Raw genomic sequence first — 16,481 nt, 5'->3', positions numbered from 1 at the left:
GTAGCTTATTTAGAAATTGGGAGTGTCTACACAGCACTTATTTTGAAATAGAGCACTCTTCCTCCGACTTCCCTTAGGCTTCATACGAGGGGAGTAAGAAGTGGGAGTAAGAAGTCCTCAAGCTTGACAGTATTTCAACATTATTTCGAAATAACTGCCTGCTGTGTAGACTCAGAGTAAGTTATTTCGAAATAATGTTGCTGTATAGATGTATCCTTAGATAGTGAATGGGGGATGGAAAGCATAGGTTAACATAGAGAAATTTAACCAAACTACCAAAACAAAGAAAAATACCCTGATCACAACTAAATATTCTTTTTTCTTCTACTCATGATCCGTGCTGATCCGTACTTCAAGGCCCAGTTCACTACCACATCCAGTATTTCTTCATAGGCATGGTAATTCTGAGTACTGCATTTGCTCCCTCCAGCCTTAACTTAGAATCCACAAAGGAAGAGCAGACCAGGTATCTGTATCCAATCCAAATTTCATCACCATATCCCCATTGGTTCTTTCAGCCCTCTGCCAACATCCTTGCTCGCTACCTGAGTTTAACCACTTACTTACTAGGTGCTGGCCAGAGCTTCTATCCATCACAAGGTTCATAGAGTGATTTTGTTGCCATTTGGTAGGCACCCAGTGCAATTAATAATTCACTAAGTGGTCTGGCTCCCTGACAAACTGGAATTGGAAGGGGATTAAGAGAAGCAATTCCTAAAGAAGGTGAGCAATTTGTTAGGCGCTTCTAACCCCCTGGTGCACTGGGGAGACAATCCCTTCTTCCTGATTCCTCCCTTCATGCTCAGAGAAGGGGGAAAGTATTGGGACCTCAGCAGTGGTACTAGGACCAAGATAATGTGGTGGAGAGTTGTCTGCGTCCCTTCACGTGACAGAATGGAATACAAAAGGAGGATGACTGCACCAGGCACAATATTGCTGAATAGTTCTCAGTTGTGTTACCTAATAAAGATTCAGTCTTGTTAAACTATATTCCTGCTGTTTTAACTTTGTTCTCTCCAGGACACCACCTGCTCTGTTTTGTTGTTCCCTCCTCTACCCCAAGATCATTGCACAGGAACATTTGGGGTTGGTTGGTTTGGCTGAGGGTGGTGACTAAAGGATTAAAGAAGTGACTTGCATGGTCGTAAAAGCTGACAACATCTGCAAGTGTTGTCTTAGCTTCAGGCATTTTTATCTAACTTCAGTGAAGTTTAATTCAGATACATTAATATTCAAATTATGTACTGTGCACATAATTAACAATCTTCAGTTAGGCAGGGAGGTGGCCATTTATGTATATTTGCTGAAAAAAGCACAATTTGAATGTAGGGACATTTTGTTAGCTGGAAAGCATTTGTGAAATCACTCTCCTCATAGATATAATTTTATTTAATGAATATAATTGTACTAATAGTATTCAATTCTGAAATATGACCTATTTATGGCTGAGTTTATTGAAAGAGCTGCCATGGAATTATCTTTCAAAAACATGCTTTTGGTTGAAAAAGAGTATTGAGCCAAAACTAAATGGCTACGTCTAGACTTGCATGATTTTCCGCAAATGCTTTTAACAGAAAAGTTTTTCTGTTAAAAGAATTTGCGGAAAAGAGCGTCTAGATTGGCACGGACGCTTTTCCGCAAAAGCACTTTTTGCGGAAAAGCGTCCGTGCCAATCTAGACACGGTTTTGCGCAAGAAAGCCCTGATCGCCATTTTTGCCATCGGGGCTTTTTTGTGCAAAACAAATCTGAGCTGTCTATACCGGCCCTTTTGCGCAAAAGGACTTTTGCCCGAACAGGAGCAGCATAGTATTTCCGCAAGAAGCACTGATTTCTTACATGAGATTGTCAGTGTTCTTGCGGAAATTCAAGCGGCCAGTGTAGACAGCTAGCAAGTTTTTCCGCAAAAGCATATGCTTTTGCGGAAAAACTTTCCAGTCTAGACACAGCTTATCTGTTCATATTTCATTTTGACTCCATGACAAACATAACTTCAGCTAAAAGATTTTTTAATTAAAAAGAGAACCTACAGCAAAGATAAAATAATTGACTCTCTCATGGTTGTTTCTACATCATGAGCTACCCAAAATGCACGATTTCTGTTGAAACTCGTTTGTATTGATCATAGAAACAATATAATTTTTTTAATTCACATTAGTTCTCAGCATATTTACTAGTAGAATAAAAATACACTCTTAGGAGAGAGATTTCACTCCCTACAAATTCACTGAGGTTTTCATTTCTATGTACCAATCAGGTATCTGCAATCCCTGTTAAGACTTTGATAATCAAATGTATTATTTTAAGAAAATGAGAATACTAACAACAGCTTTTTATGATTTGATCTTAGTGAATGCATTTTTGGATCTCACATATAGAAATGTAAAAGGTTAATTAAAACGGGTAATTTATAGGGCTGTCAAGCAATAAAAACCAATCACGGTTAATTGCACTGTTAAACAATAAAATACCAATTGAAATTTGATAAATATTTTGGATGTTTTATACTATTTCCAATATATTTATTTCAATTATGACACAAAATACAAAGTGTGTGAATGCAGAATACAACACAGAACTTACAAATGTAGAATTATGTACCCACCACCCCCCATTTACAAATTAAATAATGTCTAAAGGAGATAATGCTGCCTACTTCTTAATGTCACCTGAAAGTGAGAACGGGTGTTCACGTGGCACTGTCACAAGATATTTACGTGCCAGATGCACTAAAGATTCACATGCCCCTTCATGCTTCAGAGGATGTTGGGTTCTAATTGATAAGAATCCAAAGCAGTATGGATTAACACATGTTCAGTTTCATCACCTGAGTCAGATGGCACCAGGAGAGAGGTGATTTTTTTGGTGGCTCAGATTCTGTAGGGTCCACTTCAGAGTGTTTCTCTCAAGACTTCTGACAGCATGCTCCACTCTTTGTGTGTCTAAAATTTAGGAAGGCTCTTCAGATTCTTAAACCTTTATTGGTATTTTCTTTGTTTTGTCAAAACTGCAGTGAAAATGTTTTTAAAACAACCTGTGCTGGGTTATCATCCAAGACTGCTTTAACAATGTGGGTAAAACACATCAGGAGATATACAGTGTACCCCCAAGGAATACAGTCACAAATTTAATTAATGCATTTAATGGGTGTCATCCGCATAGAAGCATATCCTCTGGAATGGTGTCTAAAACATGAAAGGGTATATATTTAACATATCTGGCAGTCCCTTTCCCTCCCCCAGAGAGTGGACTCAGGGCTTAAGCCTCCTGTTGTCGCCCTCCCAGGGGAAGAATCAGTGAGGAGGAAGAGGAGCTGGACAAGGTGAGCACTGTCACTCTCCTGACCCTGGAGCCAGTACCCCATGCTCTGGACATCTCAGGCGTCATCCCAAACTAGGGAAGGCACATCAGGTGAGTGCCATCACATTCCCTGCACACACAGAGTAAAGGTGGCAGGCGGCGGGGGGTCTCACTTGGCCTTTGTGTCCTGGAGATGTCACAGAAGCCTGTGCACGTGAGAGTATGTGGAGTGCCAGGCCAGGGCGCACAGCCCCAGCAGGCTGCACCAAAGGATCCTTGTGCTATTAGCCATGGGGTGTCTGGAGAGGCCTGCCATACTACTGACACCTGGGTGCGTCACCCTCCCTCCATAAGCCGCCAATAGTAGGAGGCTGGGGACATGGAGACACGCGCGCACAGTGCCACACACGGCACATTGGCACTCTCAGGGCAGCATCCACTCCCAGAGACAGTATGGCAAGGCGTGGGAGAATTTGCCACTTACACACACCTCCTCCCAACACACTGCCCTCCTCTTCCCCAGCGGGCAGGGATACAAGTCCTCTCCCTGTGGGATGCTGTCACTGCCAGACCCAGCATGTGTGTGGCACGGAGGGAAGCTCAGCCCCCCGGTGACCCCCCACCCACAGGATCCCGGTCTGGCTGGCACCTTCACATGTCTGCTTCTCCCTGGACTGTGGGGGTAGTGAGGCTCCCCCCTGCAGGAATGGGCCCACTGGCTAGGGCACACATGGCCTTGATCCAAGCACATGGCCTTTGAGCCAAGAACTGTCACTCTCAGCTCAGAAATGAAAGCAAGGCTTAAGGCACAGTCTCTGCTGGGATGACTAACAGTCTCTCTGTTCTCCACAGCTGGACCAAGTGCAAGGGGGGTGGGGTGGTCGACACCAACCGGGGCAGCATCCTGACCCCATGAGACTCGCCAGTGCAAGAGAACCAGGGACAAGTTGCAGAGGGAGCACCTCACGGCACTCTGATCCATGGAACAGACCCTGGACCGCAGAAAGACATCCAGCCACGGTGAGACATCTGGAGCAGGGCTGCACCATGTGCACGGCAGTTCAATCCCTGATTGCCAGCATGCTGCCTGCTCCCACTTCCGCTCCCCCCACAACCACTCCATGGCTGCTGAGGCCCCTGCATCCATGGTGGGGGAATCACCAGAGCCAGGTGCCACTGCCAGCCCTGATCCTCTCTGCCCCCTTCCATCTGCTTCCTCCCCCCCACAAGGTTCTCATCCCACCCACCACCTCCTTTTCCCTAGAGAACCCCATTCCTGCAGTCCACCCCTCTCCTGGGACGATAGCTGGAGAGCACCATAGGTGCATGACCAGGGCCCCAATGGTCAATCTCCCCATGCCAAACTGATTCCTGTCAGATCGGTAGCTGTCTGGCATGATGAGCTTCCAAAGGGCAATGGTGACCTGCTTATGCAGGGGGATAGCGGGTCTCATGTGAGTGTCCCATTGCCTGAGGGCAGGGGCGAGCCACGCTCAGAGCTCCAGAAAGGTGTCCTTCCTCATCCTGAAATTCTGGAGCCACTGCTGGTCCATGATGAACCAGTCCCACTAGTTGGAACAGGTATCCAGATGCCAGAAGCGGGAGGGGAGGGGACGGGAGGGCAAGTGGGATCCAGCAGCATGAGCTGTGCCCACGAAGAGGTGATGAGGGTCTCCAAAATAATCAGAGGGTTAGGTTCTTGTAGGGCCTGGGTGGCAGCCTGCAAAAACCACTGTGAGGGATGCAGCACAAGCTGCAATAGCCATTGATTGCCCAGAGGCAGCTCTAGCTCCATAGCTGGATAACTGAGGTGTCTACAAGGGCAACCACAGCAGGCAGAGGAACGGGTTTGTTGTCCCTTTAGGAGGTAGGTAAAGCAAAATGAAACACGACTGTACAGGGGGGAGGAGGAGAGGAATCCCTTTAAGCACAAGCCTCAGGCAGCAGCCACAGGAAGTGAGTGCTGTCCTGATGCCCTGCCCGGAGTGCTTCTAGGTGGTCTTAAATGTGATTCAGTGTCCAATGAGGGTGGACGTTCTATTTCGAAATAGCAACGCGCATTTGGTGTGTAGACATGCTATTTCACAATAGAATATTTCTTCCAGAATAACTCATTCTGAAATGAATGTGTCATGTAGACATAGCCTGAGGGACTCCATTTGATATATCCTCCCACTTGACTATGAACCATTGATAACTATTCTCAGGAAATGGTTTTCCAGTTTTGCCACTCACCTTATAGTAGAGCCTTCTAGGTTATATTTCCCTAGTTTGCTTATGAGAAGTTGAAGTGAGTATCAAAAGCTTTACTAAACTAAAATAAATCACTTCTCCCCACCCAAAAGGCTTGTTATCTTGTCAAAAAGCTAGTATGTTAATGTTACATGATTAATTCTTGACAAATCCATGTTGACAGTTACTTATGATATTAATGTCTTCTAGGTCTTTGAAACTAATTGATTGGTTATTTACTCCATTATCTTTCCAGGTACTGAAGCTTTATTGACTAGGCTGTAATTCTTGTGGTTGTCCTTAATCTCCTTTTTAGAGATTGGCAATATTAACCCTTTTCTAGTCCTTTGGAATCTCTCCTAGCCACCATGAATTTTCAAAATTGCTAATGGTGCACATATCTCCTCAATCAGCCCCGTTAAGCATTCTATGCCCTGCATATCTCTTAAATCTTTCACAACTAAAACACTGTCTGTGTCATCAGTCTTACTGGAATATTTACAGTGACTGTCATGGTCTTTGGATCAGGAACATACATTGGCTAAAATACAAATTATTAATATAACATATTTATCTGCCATGATATAAGTAGAATTGATCAACATCAAAGACAAAAATTACTGACTTTAAGTCCTGTCATTAGGGTTACAAGCTTCAATGTTATTGTCAATATATTTTTTTAAAGCTCACAGATATTTCTATAGTAATTACCTTACACACATTTTACCCAATGGCCAGTGAGCAACAGCTTGGTGTCTGGTAGATGGTCGGTTTCTAGTGGAGTGCCCCAAGGATCGGTTCTAGGGCTGGTTTTGTTTAACATCTTTATTAGTGACCTGCATGAGGGAATGGATTGCACCCTCAGCAAGTTTGCAGATGACACTAAACTAGGGGGAGAGGTAGATATGCTGGAGGGCAGGGATAGGGTCTAGAGTGACCTAGACAGATTAGAGGATTGGACCAAAAGAAATCTGATGAGGTCCAACAAGTTCAAGTGCAGAGTCCTGCACTTGGGACGGAAGAATCCCAAGCATAGTTACAAGCTGGGAACTGAAGGGCTAAGTAGCAGTTTGGTAGAAATGGACTTGGGGATTTCAGAGGAAGAGAAGCTGGATATGAGTCAACAGTGTGCCCTTGTAGCCTAGAAGGCGAAATGGAATATTAGGGTGCATTAGTAGGAGCATTGCCAGCAGATCTAGAGAAGTGATTATTCCTCTTTATTTGGCACTGGTGAGGCCACATCTGGACTATTGTGTCCAATTTGCCCCCCCCCCTTACAGAAAGAAGGTGGATCCACTGGAGAAAGTGCAGCAGAGGGCAACCAAAATTATTAGGGGGCTGGAGCACATGACCTATGAGGAGCGGCTGAAGGGTTTGAGCTTATTTAGTCTGCAGAAGAGAAGAGTGAGGGGGGATTTGATAGCAGCCTTCAACTTCCTGAAGGGAGGTTCCAGAGAGGTTGGAGAGACGCTCTTCTCAGTGGTGGCAGATGGCAGAACAAGGAGCAATGGTCTCAAGTTACAGTGGGAGAGGTCTAGGTTGGATATTAGGAAAAACTATTTCACTAGGGGCACGTCTAGACTACATTTTTCTTTTGAAAAAAGATAAGCAAATTCAGCACAAATTTGCATATCTTCCGATCACTTTTTTGAAAGAGGTTTTTTTTTTTTGAAAAGCAAGCAGTCTAGAGGTCTACAGTGTTCTTTCAAGAAAAGGTTTTTTTCCCCGAAAGAACCGCATCTAGACTGCTTGCTTTTTAAAAAAAAAAAAACCCTCTTTTGAATAAGTGTTCCAAAGAAGATATGCAAATTCACATAGTCTAGACATACCCGAGGAGGGTGGGGAAGCACTGGAGTGGGTTACCTCAGGAGGTGGAGGAATTTCCATCCCTAGAGGTTTTTAAATCTTGGCATGACAAAGCCCTGGCTGGGATGATTTAGTTGGGGTTGGTCTTGCCTTGGGTAGGAGGCTGGACTTGATGACTGCCTAAAGTCTCTTCCAGCTCTATGATTCTGTGATTCTAAATGTGAGATATTACGTTAGAAAACAAAATTACAGTCCAGGAGTTCATTAATGCAGAAGTAGAAATGGGCAATTTCAGAAGTTTTATTTAATAAACATCCATATATAATGGATTTATAATGGATATAGAAATTAAGAAAAATTGACACATCATTCAATTATTTTAGTGGTTATCTTCCATTTAGTCTGCATCCAGTACATCATGTAGCTAAGATGCACACGTTGTAAGATGATAAAATAAAACACCTAAAATTGCTTCTATGGCCAGTTGCATGTGGCTAGGTCACTCTAGCAGTAGCCACTGTAGTGGCTACTGCTTCAGAACTGGTTGGACACCACACGTCTAGATAGTATCTATTTATATTCATTTGTGGCTTTTTGGGGCTGAATGCAGACAAAGAAATAATGGTTTCTATGGGAGCAGGTCCTAAAGATGAACTAAGTATATTTACTTTTTCAGAACATATCAGAAATGGTTTTATTTTTTCACATTAGTTCTAATTATTTTGTCACTTATTTATATTTTTAAAATATTATTTGTATTACAGTAACGCCTAGAGGCCTCAACAGAGGAGAGGGCTTATGTTAAGTGCGGTACAGATGCCCAGCAAGAGACAATCTCTGCCTCAAGCACCTACAATCCAAATAGATAAAACGGATTGTTACGGACGCCGGCGCGTTACTCCGCTCAACAGCTGATTCGACCAGGAAGTGCGTGCCAGGACGCGTTAGTTTGAACCAAACCCCTTGGTTCTAACTAACATTACTCCTCAAAAAATGAGGATTAATGTTAGTTTGAACCAATGAGTCTGGTTTGAACTAACGCGTCCCGGCACACACTTCCTGGTTCGAATCAGCTGTTGAGTGGAGTAATGCGCCAGCGAGATCATGCTAATGAAACGCGGGATATTTAAATCCCCACTTCATTAGCAATTTTGGTCACCTACATTTGCATCCCTAGCTCGAACTAGGGAGCAAGTGTAAACGTACCCTCTGACTAGTTAATTTTAAATGATTAAACCCCCATATAGTATTCTGTTTCTCCTGTTGCTGTCCCTGGTGCTGATCTGAAAGCCAGCATGCCAGTACTCAACAGCTCAATGTTTCCAAGGCGCCCACAGAGAATAAAAACAAAGCAGTTAAAAACAATCTAATCTAAATCCTACAATGACTCCTAGTGTAATCTTATAAAATAATCTATATGCTAGATTCACATATTACTATAGATATCAAAATAATGCATCTGAAATGTTATTTGTGTTAATGTCAGTGTCAGTAGAGCTATAGATCAGTGTCTTAAAAAGTTTAAATCTCAATAAATAAAAGAGACACACCTACTGGTATTATTAATACTAATAATCAGGGACTGGTGCTAAAAGAATGACCAAGATTCCCAACTTGAAAAGTGATAGTTTGGTGGCTGGCGCTGTACCGCTCTAACTAAAATATTCTTTAAAATGCCAAGAGAAAAATAAATGAGGAGAATTACAACCAAAAGTCATAGCAGTTTTGAACTGATATTACTGAATAAGAACAAATTAAACAGTGTAGTCCTTATTAGCACCTTTGTCTATGATATCTCCAAATCATCTACTCTAATATCCTCAGATGCAACCTATAAATGAACATAGATAATATCAGGTCAACACTTTCATTATGGTGCTAAGATTTTTGCATCTTGAAATGGACTTCATCATGCTATCTTCCAGCACCAGGAAATTGCTCCGTATCTAGCTTATCCTGGAAATCCATCTGCCAGATATAATTATGTGAACTACAGATATATGAAATGGATTTAAAAGTAACATTTTGATAAGCTTCCTGCAGAAAATTTCTTCATTTTGCTATCCACAAATTTTCAATGATGTGCTGGAGGAGGAAGGAGGAGAGTGTGCATTGCTAGCTTAGTAGCAACAGGCCTTAAGAGTATCGAGGATGAGATTCTCAAGGGTCTTTGTCATGGATGGAAATGGAATAATTACTGCAATACTACTAACGTCACTGGCACCCACCCACAGCCAGTCCACTAGAAATATAAGTGGAGAGCTCAGTCTGTTTTGCAGATTACAGACAGGCTAACCAGGAAGGAATAAGCCCGAGTCAAACTTACAGGTAAGCTTTATTTAGGGAGAGAGTGAGAGTAAAGGTAAGAGTGAGAGTAAAGGTTTGGGTGTTTTTATGTTGCCTGAAGTTACAAAATGTACTATATTTAGTATTAATTTTTATATTTGCCACATTTAGTTTTTCTCAGGCACTTCTAAAATTGGGCTACCTGGATTTTTAATGATATTGCAATACTTTCCTCCACAACGATCTGCTGCTATAACTAAATGGTGAGCTGTTTTAGAACTATTATAGGATGGCAACAGGAAGGGATCCAGTGTCTCAGAAGTAGCAATGGAATGGGAAGCATTTCTTCAGGACTAATCTGTTCCTCAAGATACACTAAAGGGAGAGGGAGAAAACACACAAAAAATATATTCTCCTATAGGTAGATCCTCCTTGTCATGGACTGATTGTTTTAAACCACTTGTCAGTATTAATTATAGGAAAGGCTTGTTTTCATGTGTCAGTGGTGCACATTTTAAAGAACTCACACAATCTGATTCTTTCCTCCTCTCATGTGTAGCCTGCTCATCTTTCCAGCATGTGGAAAGTGGCACTTCTGCTTTTGTGCTCCATGCTTACTCTGAGGGGATCAGCAAAGGCAGCTCCACTGAGGCCAGAAGAAAAATGGAAACCTTTGGACAATCCCAGAAACCGAGATCTGGTAAGGAACCATTGTAACGAAGCCCAAGCTGTGTGTGTTTCGCATACACAGGGGTCTCATTACAAGAATTTCTTACCTTTTGTAATTAAAAACTTCAAAATGAAGAGAGACCTTCTTAGCTAGTTAATAACAGTGATGTGCATTATATGGTCCGTGTCAGCCACTAACTGCACATGCTTTAATTTAACTTGAAGAAACTCTTTCAGTTTAATATACTACACATGGATCTTCCTTATCTATGCACAGCACACATTAATTTTACAAGAGATGTATTTTGATCTGTGAAAATATAACTCATTTTATCCAATAGAATAGCTGTGATCTGTGTTTTTTCCTAGCCCTGTTCTTGTTTCCTGTATAGGCAATATTGTTTAAGGCACATGATAACCCTTGATTTGAAAACACAAAGGCATTCACATCGGACAGCACCTTGAATGGTTATGATGGTTGAATGATATGACAGCCATCTCATCCTCTGTACTCGTAAGGCCTGGTGCTACTAAACAAGAACTGAGAAATATTTCATTACAAAGGATTATTACGCAAAAGTTGTGCAAAACTTGTTAGTGATACGCAATAATGTTTTTACTTGTTTGGAAACTGGCAAAGTATAATTTTAAAAAACTTACCTAAAAACTAATATTTCTGAAATATAATGAAGTCTATCCAGCCAAAGGATCAGCTCAAACCAGTTGCCTAATGCAGGTGGCTTTTAAGATAAACAAAATTGTACTGGTAAACCTGAGGAGGCTACTCTACTTTGACTATTTTTGGAAGCTGCCCTTACTAGAGGTTTCACTGTGTGTCTTTTCTAAAGGGAATGTTAGCAAATTGGACTGAATGATACTCTAATCACATTTCTTGTAAAGATCTTTACATAAACCATACCCTTTTATATTTGAACATTTATCAGTTTGAGGGTCTTCCAGATATTGTAGGAAGTTTAATCTTCACCATTAAGGTGTATTTAGTGTGTAAAAGGCATGAATTAAAAAGTGGAGTATCTATCCCATCTGTTAAAAAATCAGCTTCTTAAAGCCTAAGGATCTGAAGAATTGAAGATCTTTGAAGTAATCTGATTAAATTTTCCTAGTTTATGCCACTACTTCTTTGGAGGACCAAAGCTAATAAATATATTTTACTGATATTGTCAGTGTCAGACATATACACATTGTGAGAACTGGCATTCGGGAGAGCTTTTCTTCTGTAGGTTATCAGTTTGAATCATCACGACTTAGCTGAGAATTCCATGATTAATGGGTTGAGGGTCTTTGGACAGGCATCCCACCCCAAGGCTAGACTGTGACACCCTTCCTCACAATGAGAAGTACTTTACTTCACACGGAGTCCCATTACATTTAGAATCTGGCAACAATAGCTGGGTCTTTGTGGCCAATTCCATCATAAGGGCCAATAACTGACTGTACTTGGCAAATGAATATAACTAAATCACTGCTAGGTATTAGCATTCCAGTTCAGACTTGAAACTCATTGTTAAATCAGAGTGGAACAGTTTGCTTGGCCACTGCCCATCTTGTTTGTGTTGGTGGATAAAACAGGGGACGTCACTCCAATCCAGTTCTTTTCACAAGCAGTATATTTTGTTTTAGTGGATATGATTATTCATCTCACATTTCTTAAATATAAATTGTCTTCAGTTTTTCAGAACACTCCAGGCTTATTTTTCGGGGAGGGGTCTTGATCTGAGAAAGTTCTTAAATACTGTCTCTGTGAATAATGACAGACCCAGGCCTGTAGCTATCTACACGGATCCTACTGCTTCTGCATTTGCAGATTATGAAGAAAAGAAAAAAATGTTTCAAAACTACTTCAAAGACTGAAGGAAGCTGCTGACCACGGTAAAAGCAATTTTTTTTTCAACTGTGCTGACAATTGCATGTGGTTGAGTTACAGATTTGGATTTGGGTAATTTCCCCTTTTATATGAAAAATAAAAAAATAATTTGCTGTTAATAATACATCAGAAATGTGTGGTATCTTAACTCTCACTCAAAGCATATTGAAATTTATTTAAGGAGAAATTTATGGGGAGTTAATTTCTTTCTTTTTTGGGTTGGGGGGTCACTGACCCGTAGAAAAATCAGTCGGAGCTGCACAAAAGTGAGAAGTGGGGGAAAAAACCACATTCCTCTCATACACCAGAACCTGGGGAGCCCTGGTTAGTAGATTTTGTGGGCCTCCCTTTGCTCTGGTGTGGGGCTAAGTATGAGGAGCCCAGTGTGTGGGAGGGAGCTGCTGGGAAGTGGGCTTGGGGTGTGGGGACTGGGTGGGAGGGAGGGTTCAGGAGTGGGTGGGGGGTTGATGGGTCTGGGAAGGTGGTAGAGTGTAGAAGCAAGCTAGGGGTGAGAGGCTGGGCCAGAGGTAAAGTGCAGAAGTGGAGTGGAGGTGCAGGGTCTGAGAGGGAGGGAAACCACCAGTCTGGAGCACCAGTTCTGCAGTGCTGGGGGGCGGAGGCGCCCTGAGCCTCAAGGGCCAAATACAAGCAAGCTAGGGGCTGGATTCAGCCCTCAGGCCATAGGTTCCCCACCGCTGCCATAAAGTCAGTGAGAATGTTTCAGTTAAGGTCCTTTGGCTTTGGAAAAGACCCTATGTGCTTTTAAATACTCCTGTTTGCTATCCTTATTATATATATTTTTTTAATTTCAGGTGGTTACTTTTGGACTCCATGTGAATTGGAAGCACATTTGATAAAATGTTACTGCTATGGGGTTTCTAACTATTATCTGACAATTTAACATTTTCTTCAGCATAAGAGTCTTTACATATCAGATCTGACATCTGACTGTAATTGCCATATTTGCTCATTTTTCAGGTGGTGAGGTATGTATGGCTGTGAAGATTGGTCCAACAGGATTTTATTTGTTAAAATATAAATGAAAGAAAAATTCAGTCTGATGTAATACATCAAACTATTCCCCATTGTCTTTGTTGAGGAATGTAAATAAATGTTATCTTTCAGTTTGTTACATCTAGGTTTTAGATAACTATTTTCTTCAATGGAATTTTACAGATTTCTTTTTTCATTACAGTGCTTTGTATTTGATTTGGACATGTGTGGAGCTTAAAAAAATCTTTCAGTCATTACAGAAACATATCTCTTTGTTCTGTGTTTGTTTAGCACAGGGGGAGGGATAGCTTAGTGGTTTGAGTGTTGGCCTGCTAAACCCAGGGTTGTGAGTTTAATCATTGTGGAGGCCATTTGGGGCAAAAATTCATCAGGGATGAATTATTGGTCCTGCTGTGAAGGCAGGGGACTGGATTCAATGACCTTACCTTTCAAGGTCCCTTCCAGTTCTAGGAGATAGGCAATCACCAATATTTTTTTTTTTTTTTTGCAAAATGGGCCCCCTCGTTGGTGACTGGGGTTGCTCCGTGCTACCACAATATAAATAATAAATAATGATCTTTTAAAATCTGCATGAAAGAAAGATAGACTCATCAGATTAATACATTTGAGAGATATCCCAAGATCATCTTACTGATAAAAGGCAGAAGATAATATAAAACAAACCTTCATAAAAGTGGAAATAAGAAAAAGACTGTGAAATCCTAAGACATGCATTACAAATATCATATTCAAGCTATCATTCAGATACACAATACCCATCAAATATTTTGGCTTTTATGTTTTGATAGGAATCTGATATTCAGGAATCCCTATGATTCCCACTATTTAGTAATTAAGCTAATAAGTTATTCATAAGAGCCTAGCTTACTATTTCTGCTTTGACTATTCCTTATGAAGCTGAACCATTACAGATTTCAAGAGCCAAAAATGGCACTAGAAAATCATTCATTCAGATTACCACAGTTACTTCGTATTTGGAAGGTACAGAATTGATCCGGAGAGAACTTTTACACATGTGCTTAACATTCCACATGTGAGTAGTCCTATTGATTGATTGGTAAAGGATGAAATCCTGGTCCAATTAAAGTTAATGGCAAAAGCCTCATTGATTTCAATAGGATGAGGATTTCACCCAACTTGAACACAAGTTTTTGCAGTCAGGGCTTAAACCCCTGTTTAACAATGGGTATGAAATAAAGAAATAATGCCTCCATTACTATTTCAATATTGACATGGTCACTAGTTATACCTGCCTTCTTGTAGAACTAGGACAAAAAGGTAGGCCACTGGCTTCAAAATACAAGCATCTAAACTAAACTCCTTTAACTGTTAGTAGTTGAAGGGATTTTCTTTTCTTTCCTTTTCTTTTCTAACTAGCACAGAGATGTAGTCTGGACCCAGTTAAAAAAAAAATCTCCATTTAGTGGGTTAAGTATCAGAAGAACGACTAGCATATTTGAAAAAAGTCTATAGAAGGCAGTGTACATTCAAACTCAGACGCTAGAATCCATATCTGTAATTTCATCTTTGCTTTGTAATACAATAATTGCTCTAGAAACATAATAACTGCCCTACTCCAGATATGTCACAGAAATGGTTTCTCAATTTTTAAGAGTTCTGCTACTCTGTTTCCACTCGATGAAACTGAAAACAACACCATGTCTTTCCTGCAAGGAATCAATGCAATCAGTAAAAACCTGAGTTATTAAATATCCATCCAATTTTTGTATCTTTCCCATATCAAGTGGTTGAAAAAACGTAAAGCCTCATCCAACACTGCCTTTCATTTTTATTAATATAAAGTGAGGGCAAAGTGCATGTAAATCTGACTTATCTCTGGCCAAACCAAGGGTGCTTTTCCAATAACCTCACCATCATGTTCCAGTTACACCTCTAACACTTAGGACAGCAACAAAATTCCTCTACTCCTGTTTCTGGCAATGGTTTTCCAGCTGTGCCCCAAATTTTTCAGCTCCACATCCACAACTCTTCACCATGTTGTTTTTGAGCAACCTTGTTCTGACTTGCCTTCAGGTGTCCAACTTATCGTTACTCTGGAGATAGAATTAGTTTCCATCCAAAGCACATGACCAATCCATCTCCAACAGCTCTTGGCAATGATGGTTCTCATATCCTCTTGGTTGTATGAAAAGAAAAGACTTTGGACATGCTATATTTTCTCATTCCGCAGCATTCTGCACAATAAAGTACACAGCTCTGATAAATCTTGTGGTTGATGTTAGTGATGTGTGTTGATGATTTCCAGATGTACTTAAGCTCTTGAAAGTGTTTCTGGATATATTGATTCTGTCCCAGATGTCCTGGCTTGTTTCACTGTCCTGGTTGATGGTGTTGCCCAGGTATGTGAATGTTTCTACATTTCCCAGTATAGATTTCCATAAATGTTTATATCTAATAATATCTTTATAAATTAGGAAGTTCGACTTCTGTTTTTCCTGGATGGCTGCATCCATTTATTTGCTCTCTGTGCCCTCCTAATACATCTACTGCTATAGTTTATGTTCTATGCATAATCCTGTACTTCCTTTATCTGGTCAGGATTTAGTGTCTCCCTTGTGCTATGAGCTTTCAAGCCCTTAAAACAGTGCAAGGAACAGAAAATGCCCTTTCAGCTATCTCAAAGTTCCTGCTAGTCAGTGGTTTCCAATGTGTGGTCTGCACACCCCTCCTCATCCACGACCGTACTGCAGGAGATCCGTGCAGTGTTTAAAAATAAGGATTGATCCTTGCTTTTCTTTTTCTTTCCTTACTTTTCCTTTTAATTTCTTTTTCTCCCCCAGGGAGGAGGGGGTCTGTGAAATTTTAATAGATTGAAAAGGGGTCTGTATACTCAAAAAGGTTTGGAACCACTGTGCTAGATGCACTACTCCACAGATTTCAATATATTGTGGATCAGCCTATACACTGGGCTGAAACTATTAAAAAATGGGTAGTTTTGACATTTTGGAAATGTCAGTTGGGTAAACTAAGCTTAGGAAGTACATCATTTTAGATCATGTGGGAGATGGTAACACTGACCATATGTCCAGATTTTTCCAGGACTGTCCCAAATTTAAATACTCTGTCCTGGAAAGCCCCGCTGCACATTTCACTACTTGACGGATACATTGGCTTGCAGGAAGACGCACCACAACGTGCCGTTGCTCCTCACACAGCGCAGCAGCCTCCTCCCTCTCCCCCCCAGCAGGGCGCACAGGGTAGCCAGGCCAGCTTCCAGTGGCGTGTGGCCCCTTCCTTCTCCCGCGGGACTGCAGGGTCCTGGTCTGGCGG

The 16,481-nt window shown here is 41.3% G+C and overlaps 1 protein-coding gene across 1 annotated transcript; it reads left to right on the top strand.

The window, feature by feature from the left end:
• The first annotated feature begins 3,863 nt into the window (after positions 1 to 3,863).
• C7H2orf66 (chromosome 7 C2orf66 homolog) lies at positions 3,864 to 13,308 on the top strand. Its single transcript, XM_089779882.1, has 4 exons — positions 3,864 to 4,318; positions 10,182 to 10,322; positions 11,981 to 12,181; positions 12,989 to 13,308. The coding sequence occupies exons 1-3, from the start codon at positions 4,211 to 4,213 to the stop codon at positions 12,161 to 12,163; spliced, it is 432 nt and encodes a 143-aa protein (XP_089636008.1). The 5' UTR covers positions 3,864 to 4,210; the 3' UTR covers positions 12,164 to 12,181; positions 12,989 to 13,308.
• Positions 13,309 to 16,481: the final 3,173 nt, after the last annotated feature.

Source organism: Pelodiscus sinensis, chromosome 7, assembly GCF_052426305.1.
Source record: "Pelodiscus sinensis isolate ZL-2025 chromosome 7, ASM5242630v1, whole genome shotgun sequence".
Taxonomy (NCBI): Eukaryota; Metazoa; Chordata; order Testudines; family Trionychidae; genus Pelodiscus; species Pelodiscus sinensis.
This window is presented reverse-complemented; position numbering and strand designations above follow the sequence as displayed.